General features: G+C 49.0%; 1 protein-coding gene across 1 annotated transcript; it reads left to right on the top strand.

Moving 5' to 3' along the window:
* The first annotated feature begins 889 nt into the window (after nt 1-889).
* On the top strand, nt 890-14516 carry UBIAD1 (UbiA prenyltransferase domain containing 1). The gene is made up of 2 exons (XM_065935764.1): nt 890-1727; nt 11928-14516. The coding sequence occupies exons 1-2, from the start codon at nt 1217-1219 to the stop codon at nt 12413-12415; spliced, it is 999 nt and encodes a 332-aa protein (XP_065791836.1). The 5' UTR covers nt 890-1216; the 3' UTR covers nt 12416-14516.
* Nucleotides 14517-15878: the final 1362 nt, after the last annotated feature.

Raw genomic sequence — 15878 nt, 5'->3', positions numbered from 1 at the left:
TTATTTTTCTGGTCTCCAAAATCACTGCAGATGGTGATCGCAGCCATGAAATTAAAGGACGCTTACTCCTTGGAAGGAAAGTTATGACCAACCTAGGCAGCATATTAAAAAGCAGAGATATTACTTTGCAACAAAGGTCCGTCTAGTCAAGGCTATGGTTTTTCCAGTGGTCACGTGTGGATGTGAGAGTTGGACTATAAAGAAACTGAGTGCAGAATTGATGCTTTTGAACTGTGGTGTTGGAGAAGACTCTTGAGAGTCCCTTGGACTGCAAGGAGATCCAACCAGTCCATCCTAAAGGAGATCAGTCCTGGGTGTTCATTGGAAGGACTGATGCTGAAGCTGAAACTCCAATCCTTTGGCCACCTGATGCCAAGAGCTGACTCATTGGAAACAACCCTGATGCTGGGAGGGATTGGGGGCAGGAGGAGAAGGGGACGACAGAGGATGAGATGGTTGAATGGCATCACCAACTGAATGGACATGGGTTTGGGTGGACTCCTGGAGTTGGTGATGGGCAGGGAGGCCTGGCGTGCTGTGTTCAGGGGGTCGCAAAGAGTCGGACACGACTGAGTGACTGAACTGAACTGAACTGAACGAAAAACAGAATGAGTTCTATTTCCGTGAGTGAAAGCTCTTGGTAAGTCGTAAAGCGACATGCATTTGCGGTCGTTCGTTAGGCTGTTTTCAACATGAATGAAAGCAACTGTGCGTCCCGACCTTGGGCAAGAGAAGGGCGGGGCTGTTGGGTCGCAACCCTGCATCGGCCCCGCCCCTAGACCTCTGGTCCCGCCCCCATCTCCCCGCCCCGTCCCCGCCCCTAGCCCCGCCTCGGCCCTGGCCCAGGCCCAGGGCCGCGCTGCCGGCCGGTGTTTCCCGGAGGGCTTAAGGTGGCGGACGCACAAGATGGCGGCCCCGGCGGCCCTGGTAGCCCCGGGGTGGCGGTCGCGGCTCGTGCTCGGGCTCTAGGGCGGGCGGGGCTGGGGTCTGGCAGCAGGCTTACACAGGTAACAGAAGGTCGGGGCGGTGCTGCCGGGTCTCCTGGGGTGCCAGGCCCGCTCGCTGCAGACCCCGGGCCCCGCCGCCTCCTCATCCCTGTCGGTGGTGGAACCGAAGAAGGTCAGGTCCGTCGCCCCGCCCCGTCCGTCCTCGCCTTAGCGCGGACGCTGCGCAGTGGGTGGCTCACTACCACTGACTTAACACACGTGCAGCCTCCATGGCGGAGAAGATTAACATCCACGCAGGAGAGACGACCAAGGTCGAGGACAGGGACCTGCTGGGGAACGGCTGTCCTCAGCAAGACAGACTTCCTCAGCGCTCTTGGAGGCAGAAGTGCGCCTCCTATGTCCTGGCCCTGCGGCCCTGGAGCTTCAGCGCCTCACTCACCCCGGTGGCCCTGGGCAGTGCGCTGGCATACAGATCCCAAGGCGTCCTGGATCCCAGGCTGTTGGTGGGTTGTGCCATAGCTGTCCTTGCGGTGCACGGGGCTGGCAATTTGGTCAACACTTACTACGACTTTTCCAAGGGCATTGATCACAAAAAGAGTGATGACAGGACCCTGGTGGACCGAATCTTGGAGCCCCAGGATGTCGTTCGGTTTGGAGTCTTCCTCTACACCTTGGGCTGTGTCTGTGCCGCTTGCCTCTACTGTCTGTCCCCTCTGAAACTGGAGCACTTAGCTCTCATTTACTTCGGAGGCCTGTCTGGTTCCTTTCTCTACACAGGAGGTAAGTTAGCCTATTTGCTGCAAGTCTTAGTTGCATGGAAACTACAGTTTGCTTAGGAATTATAGGGCTCTCGAAGAAGTGTCAAAGGTTATTTTCTGAATTAGGCCGTCTTATGTGATATCTATACTGTTTGGGCCATGTGGATTTGGGGGATAACATTTTTGGCTTGGCTTATGGATGTTAGGAATAACTCATATATACGGTATATACGGAAATTTTTGATATCTAATTTCCTCTCATCATACCTTATCATGCCATGTGTGTGGGTGCTAAGTCGCTTCAGTCGTCTCCGACTCTTTTCGACCCTATGGGCTGTAGCCCACCAGGCTCCTTTGTCCGTGGAATTTTCCAGGCAAGAATGCTGGAGTGGGTTGGTCTCCCCTCCTCTAGGAGATCTTCCCGACCCAGGGGTCGAATCGCTTCTCTTACGTGTGTATTGGCAAGCTGGTTCTTTACCACTAGTGCCACCTGGGAAACCTTTATAATGCCACAGGGTCAAATTTTAGTGGAATTAAATTTGAAGAGCTCAGATTATACACCTAATTCCTTCTAGCTAGTTTGCTAGGTGACCCCTTGCAGCAGGCTGATTAAAGTGCTGATCGGCAGGTGTTTAAGCCCTCTTTATTGCGCACCTATTATGTGCCAGGTTCTGTTCTACCTGAACACAACAGTCAAGTCCCTGCCCTTCTGGAAGTGATTTTACGTATCATGAGGAGAGATAGAAAGTAAAAACAGTAAATTATGGTTAGGATGGCCAACATCCTGGTTTGCTCAGCACTGAGAGTGTTTCCAAGATGTGGGGCTTTAGGAAACCAGGGAGTTCCTGGTAAGCCACAATGAATTTCTGCCTTGGTTACAGTACATGAGAAGATGAACAGTACTATAGGGGAAAAAAAATTAAGTAGAACAAGGAAGGAGGACACAAACTAATTTTAATTAGTTTGATCAGGGTAGGCCTCATAAAAAAGGTAACACGAGGGACTTCCCTGGTGGTCCAGAGGTTCACTCCATGCTTTCAGTGTAGGAGGCGCAGGTTCTACCCCAGGTTGGAGAACTAAGATCCCACAGGCCCCTTGGCACAGCCAAAAAGAAAAAAACAGGTAACATGTGATCAGAGATTGTGAGAGGGAGGCGAGGGAGTTGGCTCTTTAGGTATCTGGAAGAAGGTAGCACTTGAGCAAAGACTGTAGGAGGTGACAGGTGAGGAAATTGGCTGAGCAGTTATCTGGAGGAAGAGTATGTTGGAACAGCAACTGCCAAAGACCTTAAGGCCGGAGTGTCCCTGAAAATGTTGGAGGAACATCATGGAGTCCAGGGTGTGCATGAGGGAGACAGTAAAAGGAGGTGAAGTAAAAGAAGTATGTTTGCGCAAGGCAGTGTGGCACAAAGATGACATAGGCCTTAGTGTTTTGAAAGAATCCCTCTGGCTAAGTTACTGAGAATAGATAAAGGAGGGCGAGGGGAGAAGCGGGAACACCCAGAAGGGGTCTGTCAAGTAAAAGAGGCAAGAGATGTTTGGTGGCTTGAATCAGGCTGGGATTAGTGGAGACGGAAGAAGTAGTTAGATTCCGAATATATCTTGAAGGTAGGCACCGTTTGCTGATAGATGGGACGTGAGGCAGGAGAGGAACAGGAATTAAATATAACTCTTAAAAAAAAACTATCCAAACAAACATAACTCTAAGGTTTTGGCCTGAGCAACTGAAATAGTGAAGTTGATGTGGAGTGAGAGAGAGAAGGTTTTAAATAGGTTTGTGGAGAGAAAATGGAGACATTGACTTTGGCCATCTTAATATATCAGATCTCCATGTGGAGCTGTCAAATTGATGGTTGGATTTGAGTCCAAGTTCAGAGGAGAGGTCTGACCTGGAGGTAGAAACTTTTGAGAGTCTTTGCACATAGACTAAGTTGTACGACAGGGTGAGAGCCAGAGGAGGGATTGTTGACAGATACCCCGGGGAGCCCCAATATTAAGAAGTGAGGAGAGGAGAAGACTGGCCAAGGGAACTGTGATGGAGCATCGGAAGGAGAACGAAGAAAAGCAGGACTAACTGTGGGTAGTTAGACTAACTGTGGCAGCCAGTTGTAAAAAGTTCTGTGAGGGACATCAGTAGGGTGCTGAAATAGAATGAATGTGTAAGGTGCTGGTGGAGGAAAGAGGCCCTCTGTGAAGGTGACACTTAAACTAAGATTTGAAGGACAAGGAGCCAGCTGTGGGGCGGAATTGGGGTCTGAGTCAGGTCCTTCAGGACTGAAGGAAAGCAGATGCAAATATCCTGCAGTAGGGAAGGGCTTGGCATCTCAGAATTTGCTGAAAGACCAGCGTAATCAAGAGGGAGACTGGGATGCAGCTGTCAAGGGAGGCAGGGGCTAGATCATGCTGGTCTCATAGGGCCTCAGTCTCAGCTGGTTCCTCCTCACTCCCAAGCCTAGTCCTTAGACCTCTTTTCTCTAGCTCCATTTACTCCCTTGGTGATTTCAGCCAGTCTCATGGCTTCTATTGCCGTCTATTAAGCTGGTGTGTCTCAAATTTCTACCTCTGGACCAGGTATCTCCACTAAGCTCCAAACTCAGATCCCACTACTTTTTTATGTATTTATTTTTGGCTGTGCTGGGTCTTTGTTGCTGTGCACAGGCTTTCTCTAGTTGTGGCGAGCCGGGGCGACTCTTCATTGTGGTGCTCGGGCTTCTCCTTGTGGTGGCCTCTGTTTTCGAGATCCATAGGCTCTAGGCACACCAGCTTCAGTAGTTGCGGCTGCAGGCTCTAGAGTTGTAGGCCCATTAGTTGTGGCACTTAGGCTTAGTTGTTCCTCGGCATGTGGGATCTTTTCGGACCAGGGATCAAACCCATGTCCCCTGCACTGGCAGACAGATTCTCAACCACTGGAGCACCTGGGAATCCCCAAGGTTCAACTTCAGTAACTTCTCTTCAAGGTTATAGGCATCTCAACCTTGACGTGTCTGAGACCAAATTCTTGATCTTCTCCCCCCCCCCCCCCCCCAAATCTGCTCTACCCTCAGCTTTCCCCTTCTCACTCAATGGAAACTCCATCCTTCTGGTTCTTCAGGCTGCAAATCATGGGCATCATCCCTGACTCTCCTTTCTCACATCTTGCATCCAGACCGTCAGTAAGTCCCGTTGACTCTCCTTCTAAAATGCATTTGGGGCCGGACCACTTCTCATCCCCTTCCACCACTGCCACGGTCATTCCCCTCGATTATTGCGGCTGGTGCTTTACCAATCTCTGTGTATCCACCCTTGTCCCTTTCAGGGTGCTCCTGGATCAGCAGCCAGAGGAGTACTGCAGCCGTGTCAGTCGTCTGCTCAAAACTCTCCTTGGGTTCCATCTCGTTAAAGTCTTTACAATGACTCCCAAGGCCTGACATTATCTTCTCACCCCCGACCTCCCCCAGCTCTCCGACCTGCACTCCTCCTCACCACCCTCCAGCCACACCGCCCTCCCAGCTGTATCTGGAATGCACCAGGCATTCTCCTGCCTCGGGTCCTTTGCAGATGCTGTCTCCTCTGTTTAGAACGCTGTTTCCCCATCTATGCGTATGATTTGTTTTCTAACCACCACCCATTTGCTCAAATGTCAGCTGCTTGGTAATGCCTTTTTTTCTACCCTATTTAAAACTACAAAACAATAAGGCTTTCTGCAGCAGCTGAAAAAAATAAAACCACACACCCTCTCTGTGTTTTCCCTACAGTATCTTCCTTATTGCTTTTCTTTGCTTTTTCTGCACAGCACACATCACATTCTAACCACAGAAAGTATTTACTGTGTTAATTACCTTCCCACCTAGACTGTAAACTCCCTGGGGGTAGGGATTTTAGTCTCTGTTCTCTGCTGAACCCCATGGTGCCCAGAACAGTGCCCCCTGGCATGTCAGTTGAGTTCAGTTCAGTCGCTCAGTCGTGTCTGAATCTTTGCGACCCCATGAATCGCATCACGCCAGGCCTCCCTGTCCATCACCAACTTCTGGAGCTTACTCAAACTCATGCCCATCGAGTCGGTGATGCCATCCAGCCATCTCATCCTCTGTTGTCCCCTTCTCCTCCTGCCCCCAATCCCCCCCAGCATCAGGGTCTTTTCCAATGAGTCAGCTCTTGGCATCAGGTGGCCAAAGTATTGGAGTTTCAGCTTCAGCATCAGTCCTTCCAGTGAACACCCAGGACTGATCTCCTTTAGGATGGACTGGATGAATCTCCTTGCAGTCCAAGGGACTCTCAAGAGTCTTCTCCAACACCACAGTTCAAAAACATCAATTTTTCGGCGCTCAGCTTTCTTCACAGTTCAACTCTCACATCCATACATGACCACTGGAAAAACCATAGCCTTGACCAGACGGACCTTTGTTGGCAAAGTAATGTCTCTGCTTTTTAATATGTTATCTAGGTTGGTCATAACTTTCCTTCCAAGGAGTAAGCGTCTTTTAATTTCTTGGCTGCAGTCACCATCTGCAGTGATTTTGGAGCCCAAAAAAATAAAGTCTGACACTGTTTCTACTGTCTCCCCATCTATTTCCCATGAGGTGATGGGACCAGATGCCATGATCTTAGTTTTCTGAATGTTAAGCTTTAAGCCAACTTTTGCACTCTCCTCTTTCACTTTCATCAAGAGGCTCTTTAGTTCTTCACTTTCTGCCATAAGGCTGGTGTCATCTGCATATCTGAGGTTGTTGATATTTCTCCCAGCAATCTTGATTCCAACTTGTGCTTCTTCCAGCCCAGTGCTTCTCATGATGTACTCTGTATATAAGTCAAATAAGCAGGGTGACAATACACAGTCTTGACGTACTCCTTTTCCTATTTGGAACCAGTCTGTTGTTCCATGTCCAGTTCTAACTGTTGCTTCCTGACCTGCATACAGGTTTCTCAAGAGGCAGGTCAGGTGGTCTGGTATTCCCATCTCTTTCAGAATTTTCTACAGTTTATTGTGATCCACACAGTCAAAGGCTCTGGCATAGTCAATAAAGCAGAAATAGATGTTCTTCTGGAACTCTCTTGCTTTTTCGATGATCCAGCGGATGTTGGCAATTTGATCTCTGGTTCCTCTGCCTTTTCTAAAACCAGCTTGAATATCTGGAAGTTCTTGGTTCATGTATTGCTAAAGCCTGACTTGGAGAATTCTGAGCATTACTTTACTAGCATGTGAGATGAGTGCAATTGTGTGGTAGTTTGAGCATTCTTTGGGATTGCCTTTCTTAGGGATTGGAATGAAAACTGACCTTTTCCAGTCCTGTGGCCACTGTTGAGTTTTCCAAATTTGCTGGCATATTGAGTGCAGCACTTTCACAGCATCATCTTTCAGGATTTGAAATAGCTCAACTGGAATTCTGTCACATCCACTAGCTTTGTTCGTAATGATGCTTCTTAAGGCCCACTGGCATGTAGTCAGTACTTAATATTTATTGAATGAATAAATGGGGAGACATTGAAACGTATTGAGTGGAGGAATGACATAATCTGACTTATGATATTTCTTTAATGTTAACTTTATTGATACATAGTTGACAAACAGTGGAATGCATGGATTTTAAGCCTTATGCTGCTGCTCTTGCTAAGTCGCGTCAGTTGTGTCTGACTCTATGCGATCCCATAGGCGGCAGCCCACCAGGCTCCTACGTCCCTGGGATTCTCCAGGCAAGAATACTGGAGTGGGCTGCCAATTCCTTCTCCAGTGCATGAAAGTGAAAAGTGAAAATGAAGTCGCTCAGTCATGTCCGACTCCTCTCGACCCTGTGGACTGTACCCCACCAGACTCCTCTGTCCATGGGATTTCCCAGGCAAGAGTACTGGAGTAGGTTGCCATTGCCTTCTCCTTTTAAGCCTTATAGTTTGATGAATTTGACAAATATTAATACATACAGATGTATAACTCATGTTGTTGTTCAGCCGCCCAGTCGTGTCTGACTCTTTGTAACCCCGTGGACTGCAGCACGCCAGGCCTCTCTGTCCCTCGCCATCTCCTGAAGTTTGCCCAAGTTCATGTCTGTTGCATCGGTGATGCCGTCCAGCCATCTCATCCTCTGATGCCCTCAATCTTTTCTAGCATCAGGGACTTTTCCAATGAGTTGTCTGTTTGCATCAGATGACCAAAATACTGGCGCTTCAGCTTCAGCCTCAGTCCTTCCAATGAATATTCAAGGTTGATCTCTCTTAAGATCGACTGGTTTGATTGATAACCCATACCCCTATCATAATACAGAACATTTTCATCACCTCCAAAAGCTTCCTTGTGCTTCTTCCGTTTCAACCCCACTCTTTCCATCTAGAGGGAACCACTGCAACCACTGTTCTTACTTCTTTCACATGGATTCATTTTGCCTGGTCCAGAACATCATGTATATGGAATTATTCAGTATGAATTCTTGTGCCTGTTTTTGGGTTTCATTGTGTTGTGATATGATCAGTAGTTCCTTGTATCTCTGAGAGGTAGCCATTGTATGCACATATCACAGTCTGTTTATCCATTATCTGTCCAGTGACTTCTGGATTTTTTCTGTATTTTGGCTATCATGATTGATTTTCAAGTCTTCTGTGGATATTTGTGTTTGTTTTTTCTTGGGTAAATGCCTAGGAGTCAGATTACTGGGTCATAGGATAGAGGATGTTTAACTTTATGAGCTGCTGCCAAAGTGTTTCCTAAAGTGCTTCTACTTCATTTACCTTCCCACCCTCAAGGCACGGGAGTTCCAGTTACTCCATGTCCTTGCCAACATTTTGATTTGTTTTAACAAATTCCTTCTGGCTGGCTGTGTGGAGAACTGGCCCAGGATTTCACTGTGCTGGCCCCTGTGGAAGATGGTGTTGGGAGGAGGGGGTGCCTAAAAGGAAACTCCCAGGTGGGCCACACCTCTATCATGTGGAGCTCGTGAGTCTTGGGTCAGACCCTCTGAAAACAGGACTTTCTGCTCGAGGGCTATGTCATTTTCTAGTGTCAGATAACCTCAAGAAGGTTGACAGACCTCTGTCATCCCCAGCTGAGCTTTGTGGTTGGTTTTTGTGCAAGGTCTGTTGAAGGCCGGGGCTTATCTTTGCAGGCACAGGTTTCTGTTCAACCTTTTGTTGTTCAGTCGTTAGGTTGTGTCCGACTCTTTGCGACTCCATGGACTGCAGCACGCCAGGCTTCCCTGTCACTGTCTCCCAGAGTTTGTTACCGATTCATGTCCATTGAATCGGTAACATACTCCTTTCCTGTTCAGCCTTGCTCACGTCTTTTTTTTTGCCAGGTGACTTAACGAGGTGTTCTTGGGTACTCTCACCAGATGTCAATCAAGGCTATAGAGCTATTCTGTTTCTTTCCATAGAGTCCCGAGGTCTGCCTGGAGAGCTGAGGAAATAAAGGAATGGGCAGCTGGTGGAGAAACTTGCTGGATCGATAGTGGGAGCAGTCCTGCCTGTCATCTTCCTTGGGCAGGGGTAGTTGCCTAAATGTGTGAGATGTCACACAAGGCCTGCCTGTCATCTTCCTTGGGCACGGGCAGTTGCCTAAATGTGTGAGATGTCACGCAAGACATCAGTTTCCTCACTTAGAGCTCACATGCTGCTGGAGAGACCTTCCTCCTGGAGGACGTGTCCTCACACAACTAAATTATTTATCAAAACACTGCGTGGGGAGTAGAGAATGAGTTTGCTGGGTGTTGGTGGGACTCAGGGACCATGTCTGTTATACCCTATTCTGGAGATGCTTCATTTCCAAGAACCAACCATGGTCATTTAGCGCTAAAGAGTCCCAACCACAGGTCTGGAGGTAAACTTGCGCTGCGTCTTGTTCTTCAGCTGCCAAGCCTTTAGATTTCCTACAGATAATGTCTCTCATATTTAACTGTTTAAAATGCAATTTATGACCCAGTAGTTTTGTTTTTTTTTAACTTTCTGATCCTGGGGCCATGTCTTAGTAACTTCTTTAGATCAGAGGTTTCCCAGACTTATGTAGCAATATACCTGTGGGTCACCTCTTTGAGTGGGTGCCTCTCACTCTTCCCATGCTGCTTGGTCTGTTTCAGTCCCAGTGGGACATTTTTCATGACCTTGGTCCCAAATTCCAGATGCTTGTTACTGTAGCTCTGTGTTCATTTCAGCCTTTCAGGCCTTGAGGAGCCAGCTATGCCTTTGTGAAACCTATGGTTTTGTGGGAGAGAGGGAGATTAAGAATTAGAAGTGTGGGAATTCCCCGGAAAGCCAGTGCTTAGGACTTCGTGTTTCTGCTGCAGGGGACATGGATTCAATCCCTGGTTGAGGATCTAAGATCCTTCATGCCACTTGGCACCAAAAAAAAAAAAAAGAGTTGCAAGTGTTCTGGAATTTATGAAAGTCAGGATGCTATGGTGCGTATTGCAAGGGGACTGAATATGGTCTCAGGCTGAGAAAGGTGGCTGAGGAATGACCTTTAAAGTCTTAAGGTTTGAGCAGGAGTTGACCAGGCAAGGGGCTGAAGGCCTTGAGGAACTGAGAGGAACTGAAGGATGTAGAGATGGGGACGGGAGGAGAGCTCAGAGCAAGGCAGGAGGGAGGCAGGGCAGGGCTAGGCCAAAGCTGAGTCAGGTGAATGATTGGGGCTGTTCTTATCCTGAGGACAACTTGTTGATAAGGGTGTTCTGGTAGTGTTTGCAGAAGGGCATGGCCGGTGTTTTGAGAGGACCATTCTGGCTGCAGGGGCTTCCCAGGTGGTTCAGTGGTAAAGAACCCGCCCACCAATGCAGGAGACGCATTGGGTCAGGAAGATCCCCTGGAGAAGGAAATGGCAACCCACTCCAGTATTCTTGTCTGGGAAGTCCCATTCACAGAGGAGCCTGGTGGGCTGCAATCCATGGGGTCGCAAAGAGTCAGACACAACCTAGTGACTAAGCAACAAATTCTGGCTGCAGTGTGGAGATTGGATTCCGGGTGAAGGAGGGGCGGCAGTCATCAGTACTGAAGCTGAGGGACCAGTTGAGTGTCACGGGGGTGGGGGGTGGGGGTGTAGTGCATAAGATGACCCTGACTTGGACTTGGGGATAGAGTGAGGCAGGATGGAACGTGACTTTGGGGATGGAGAAACTGGGCTGGTTTGAAAGACAGGATTTGAGGTCGATCAGCACCCCAGAAGGGAAAAATGAGGGATCATTCAGCGTTTTAACTTCATGGGAACCAGAGACGGGGGAGGCAGTTTTGTAACTTCACCATCTTAGCTGTCTTACTTATTATGTGGGTGAAAGTTTCCCGTATGGAGTTTGGGAACCCTGAAATTTTGCTGAGGTTAACTGAGGGCTTTCAAAACCAGAAGATGCTGCCAGAGGTTGGGGCTGAAAAGTAAGAAGCTGGGATGGATATTCCATGAGGGACTAATCTCACGGTGTTCCTGACAGGAGTAGTGTCTTACGGTGGCTGGTGGACAGTGAAAGAAACCCAAGTCCTGGACTGTTAAGGCCTGTGAGAGCGTTCATGGGCTCCCCATTGAACTGTGTGTGCCTGGGAACCCCCTGCTCTTCTTTTTTTCCCAAAAACTTTTACAATTTTTAATTCACACAGTTTTTAAAGATTATTTTCCATTTACAGTTACTATAAAATATGGGCTATATTCTCTTTGTTGTACAATACATTCTCGAGCCTGTCTTACACCCAGTAGTTTGTACCCCGCTTCCCCAGCTGGGTTCTGCCCCTCCAACAGGTAACCGCTAGTTTGGGGAGCCCCTGCTGTTTGTGTCAGGGCTTTGTTGGGGGATGTGGATGCAAGTCACTTCAGTCGTATCTGACTCTTTTTGACCCCATGGACTACAGCCCTCCAAGCTCCTCTGTCTGTGGGACTCTCCAGGCAAGAATACTGGAGTGGTTTGTCATGCCCTTCTCGAGGGGATCTTCCCCAGCCAGGGATCAAACCTGTGTCTCTTATGTCTCCTGCATTGGTAGGGAGTGTTCTTTACCACTAGCCCCACTTGGGAAGTCGTTTTGTTGAGGGATGGCAGGAAGGAAAACTTGGGGATGACTCAGACTGAACTGGGTGTTAAAGGATTAGTCTTTTCTGTCCCTCTGTGTCACCAGAGGAGAATTCGGATTTTGCTCTGGAGGGGAGGGGAATACAGTCACTGCCCTACCTCCCAGTCTAAGAAGAAAATGCCCTGCCCAGCCACAGGCAGCCTGCCTTTCCACTGGAGAACAGCCCCGCAGTTTCCAGCCCTGATCTCACACCAACTCTCTGGGTTTTCTGGCCATAGGAATTGGACTCAAGTACCTGGCTCTGGGGGACCTCGTCATCCTCATCACGTTCGGCCCGCTGGCTGTGATGTTCGCCTACGCCGTCCAGGTGGGGTCCCTGGCGGTCTTCCCACTGCTCTACGCCATCCCCCTCGCCCTTAGCACCGAGGCCATCCTCCATTCCAACAACACCCGGGACATGGAGTCGGACCGGGAGGCTGGCATCGTCACGCTCGCCATCCTCATCGGGCCCACGCTGTCCTATGTGCTCTACAACACCCTGCTCTTCCTGCCCTACCTGGTCTTCAGCATCCTGGCGGTGCACTGCAGCATCAGCCTGGCTCTGCCCCTGCTCACCATCCCCATGGCCTTCTCCCTGGAGAGGCAGTTCCGAAGTCAGACCTTCAACAAACTGCCCCAGAAGACTGCCAAGCTCAACCTCCTGCTGGGCCTCTTCTATGTGTTCGGCATCATCCTGGCACCAGCAGGCAGTCTGCCCAAACTCTAAGGGGATCAGTGCCCCGCTCCCCACATACCACGTGCCCCCCTTTCTTAGGATGTATTGAAGGCAGTGTCTGAGGAGGGAAGGTGATTCGGCACTGAGGGGCCTACAGGTGACTTGTAAACTCCCACCTTTTTTTTTTTTATTATTATATTCTTAAAGAAAATGTTTTGTTTTTGTTATTTTATTCCGTTTTATGGGGATTCTGGAAACCACTCTGGCCTCAGAAGGTAAATCGGACGCACAGCCCTTGTTTTATTTATAATTTCCACTAGAGGGTGTTGTCAGGTCACTTTTAAGTGGATTAAAATGCCCTGAGACTTGGCGAAGGAGCCGCCAGGATTGGCCTCCTGTCCCGAAAGAGCCGTAGTAACTGAGCCAAATGTCCTTGGTACCTTGGTCTGTCAGGATGTGTGGTGATGATCCCCCCGTGCCCAGGAGCGCCTGTCTCTCACCCTGAGCTCTCAGGTCCAGTAATGCGCTGCCTGAGAGAGGACGTCCCTCATTAACAGCCTGACTGGGCTCCTGGCTTTTTGCCTAAATTGTGACTCAGACCCTTTCATCCTCCCTTCACTTATTGCCACAGTTGAGGAAAAGTGTCAGATTGCCACACAGCAAGACATTCGGGCTGGGGACATGGAAGGGATTATAAACCACCCTGGAGGTAGCTGAGAAAATCACTCTTCTTTTGGAGAGAAAACTGGCAGGGCAGCCGGTTTCCCTGTGGAACCAACTGGTGTGACAGGAAGGGACCCCCCCCAACCCCCCCATCCTTTTAGTAACTAGTAGGTGTTCTGAAGTTGTGGAGGCCTGCTATCCTTGCCAGCTACTGGAGGCCCACAGGGCACCCCTCTCTGCCCTTTGCTGTTCCTCGAGCTCCCCTGTGACCGCCTTCCATTTCTTCTTGGTCCCCATTTGTGTGTTTCCCATCCGTTGTTTATAAAGTTTCATCCGACTCTTTGCAACTGGATGGACCGTAGCCCACCAGGCTCACCTGTCCATGGGATTTCCCAGCAAGGAATACTGGAGTGGGTTGCCATTTCCTTCTCCAGTCTGTGAAGCCCTGCTATTTGGGCAGCAGCTTAGCAGAGATGAGTCAGGGATGGTTGCCCCTTTTCACAGAACCACAGGATGAGCTGACCCAGGACAGTAGCCCCTCCATGAGTGAATAAGCCAGTGGTCAAACAGTTCCGACCCTGACTAGCCAAAATGTCAGGCCTACCAGTAAAGAAATGTCTTCCTCCTTGGGGACTTCTGTCCTGTACTGACCCAAATTCTCCCGAAGGCTTCTCTTGCCTTGTGAGAGATAGTTTGCACCCAGAGTACGGACAGGGGCAGATTCCAAAGTTGATCCAAGCTGCTTCTCATTTCATTGTCCATGCAATATAACTTGTTGGGCTAGAATTGCTTGGTTGCCTTGGGTCCAAGACAGAACTAGATCGAGGCTGCTGTCTTCATTCTTTTCTGTTGTGATTAAAGCCACTCAGGCAGGTATGTCAGGGTCTTGACCTGGAGAAAATAACATCAGAACCAACTCTTCATCTTAAAATCAGGCCAATTATAACTTGGCTTCTTGAGTTCGAATTAGGCATCTTACTTGGAAAAAGCACATTTGCAGCAGTTGGAAGTTGCAGTTATTCTAAAGTTAAAGGTGGTCTGTCTGCAGAATTCCAGAATCCTCGAAGAGGAGTCAGAGCCCAGTAAGGAGGGTGAGGAGGACAGCACTCTCTCCTGCCTGTCTTCCCAGCACCATTTTTGTTTCATGTCAGGCTTGTGGCATTTTGGTGCTCTTGAGAGTCCTGCCTTCAAAGACCAGCAGGGCGCTGTCACATGACTTACCCCTGAAGCTGTGGGCCTGAGAGCTCCCTGTGTCCACAGACCAGACTGCCTTGGTAAGGCCTTCTATCAGGGGGTGTCAGTTAACCTCTGCACTATTTCTGGTGCAGGTTTTAATGCATATTTTTACATATAAATCTTTCTAAAAGGCCAGATTCGGTGCCAGGCTTTATATGCAGGTCCCTATAATTTGTATTACACCGCTTGATTCAATGAAAGTTTTCTTTAGACTTGTTAATAAAACCATTTTTTTAATTAAAAAGAAAATGTGTATCAGTGGTCTGGCTTCCAGTTTCCCTGTGTTTTCTTCATGCTGCTTGTTTCATCGTCTGCTTGTGAACTCTGACTCATAAACCTCAGGAGACAGCACGGCCACATAGGTGGGGTGAGGGCGGGATGCATGATCTTTGGTGGTGAGTTTGACTGGATTCAATGAGCCCTTAGAAAAGACAGCAGTGACCTCTCCGAGCCAGTAGGGTTTGCCAAGAGCCAGTCAGGCCAGATTAACCTGTGTTCTTTCCTACTTTCACTTCTCTGCAGCGGGTCACTGTGTTGATAGATGCAGAATGTGCAGACAGAGGACATTTGATTTTCTGCCGGGCATTTGACAGCATATCCTCTAGAACGCAGCCAGCAAACATACATGGAATGGATAACAGTCTAGTTAGGTGAATTTCTACAAGACTGAAAAGGCTGCTTTGATGTGTCAAAGGAAGACTTTACCACAAGTAAATATGAAGCAGTGCACTTGGGTCCCCCCAAACCACTATATGACATCAGAAGGGGAATCTCCGCAGAGTGACGGCAGCAGATGTGGTGGGTGTTGATGACCCTGAGATACAGCTTCACGTGCTTCTTATTTCTGTGAGTCAGACTCACTCTGCTCCCCAGTGGACCTGGATGGAAATTCAGCCTCAGTCATCTCCTGGGTCAGTTCTCACCTCCTTAGGACCGCCCAGGACGCCTGTGCCTCCGTGGGGCCAGAGCCGTGAATACTGACTGGGCCCTTGCTCTGTCTGCTCACTGTCTGTAAGGTCGCTTCCCTGCTGTTTCAAGCTGGGGGTTGGCCCTGGAATTTACCCTTGTTTCTTGGACACTCTGCTTTAGAAGGGTTCAAAATGTCCCGGACAACAGCCTTCCTTGCTGAGTACCAGGGGCCTAGGGGGCTCTTGTCCTGGTCACTCCATCCCCATTTTGGCCCGGTCCTGTGGAAGCTTTCACTTTTTCCATGAACCGCGTCACCCGCCTGACCTACTCAAAACATTTCCCTCCTGCCCAATCCTGGCAGCTCAGATGGTAAAGAATCTGCCCGTAATGCGGGAGACCCAGGTTTGATTGCTGGCGGGGAAGATCCCCTGGAAAAGGGAATGGCTACCTGTTCCAGTATTCTTGCCTGGAGAATTCCGTAGAGAATCCTGGTGGGCTACAGTCCATGGGATCACAAAGAGTCAGACATGACAGAATGATTAACGCTTTGACTTTCCACCCCTTTAGGACCTTTGCACAAAATCCCACCCAGGGGCCTTTAGAAGCTCAATGCTGGCCACTTCTGGAGATGGATAGTGACATACATCATATTATCATACCAACTCTTCTGTTGTGTGTGTGTGTGTGTGCGTGCTTAGTTATGTCC

This window comes from Muntiacus reevesi, chromosome 5 (assembly GCF_963930625.1).
Source record: "Muntiacus reevesi chromosome 5, mMunRee1.1, whole genome shotgun sequence".
NCBI classification, from domain to species: Eukaryota; Metazoa; Chordata; class Mammalia; order Artiodactyla; family Cervidae; genus Muntiacus; species Muntiacus reevesi.
Note: the sequence above shows the minus strand (reverse complement) of the source record. Positions and strands in the feature narration are given on the sequence as shown.

Bases quoted from the DNA above. Each gene is read 5' to 3' on its own strand.
- UBIAD1 (XM_065935764.1), top strand. From the start codon at position 1,217: ATGGCGGAGAAGATTAACATCCACGCAGGAGAGACGACCAAGGTCGAG. The intron at 1,728-11,927 runs GTAAGTTAGCCT...TTCTGGCCATAG, and splicing joins TTCCTTTCTCTACACAGGAG to GAATTGGACTCAAGTACCTG.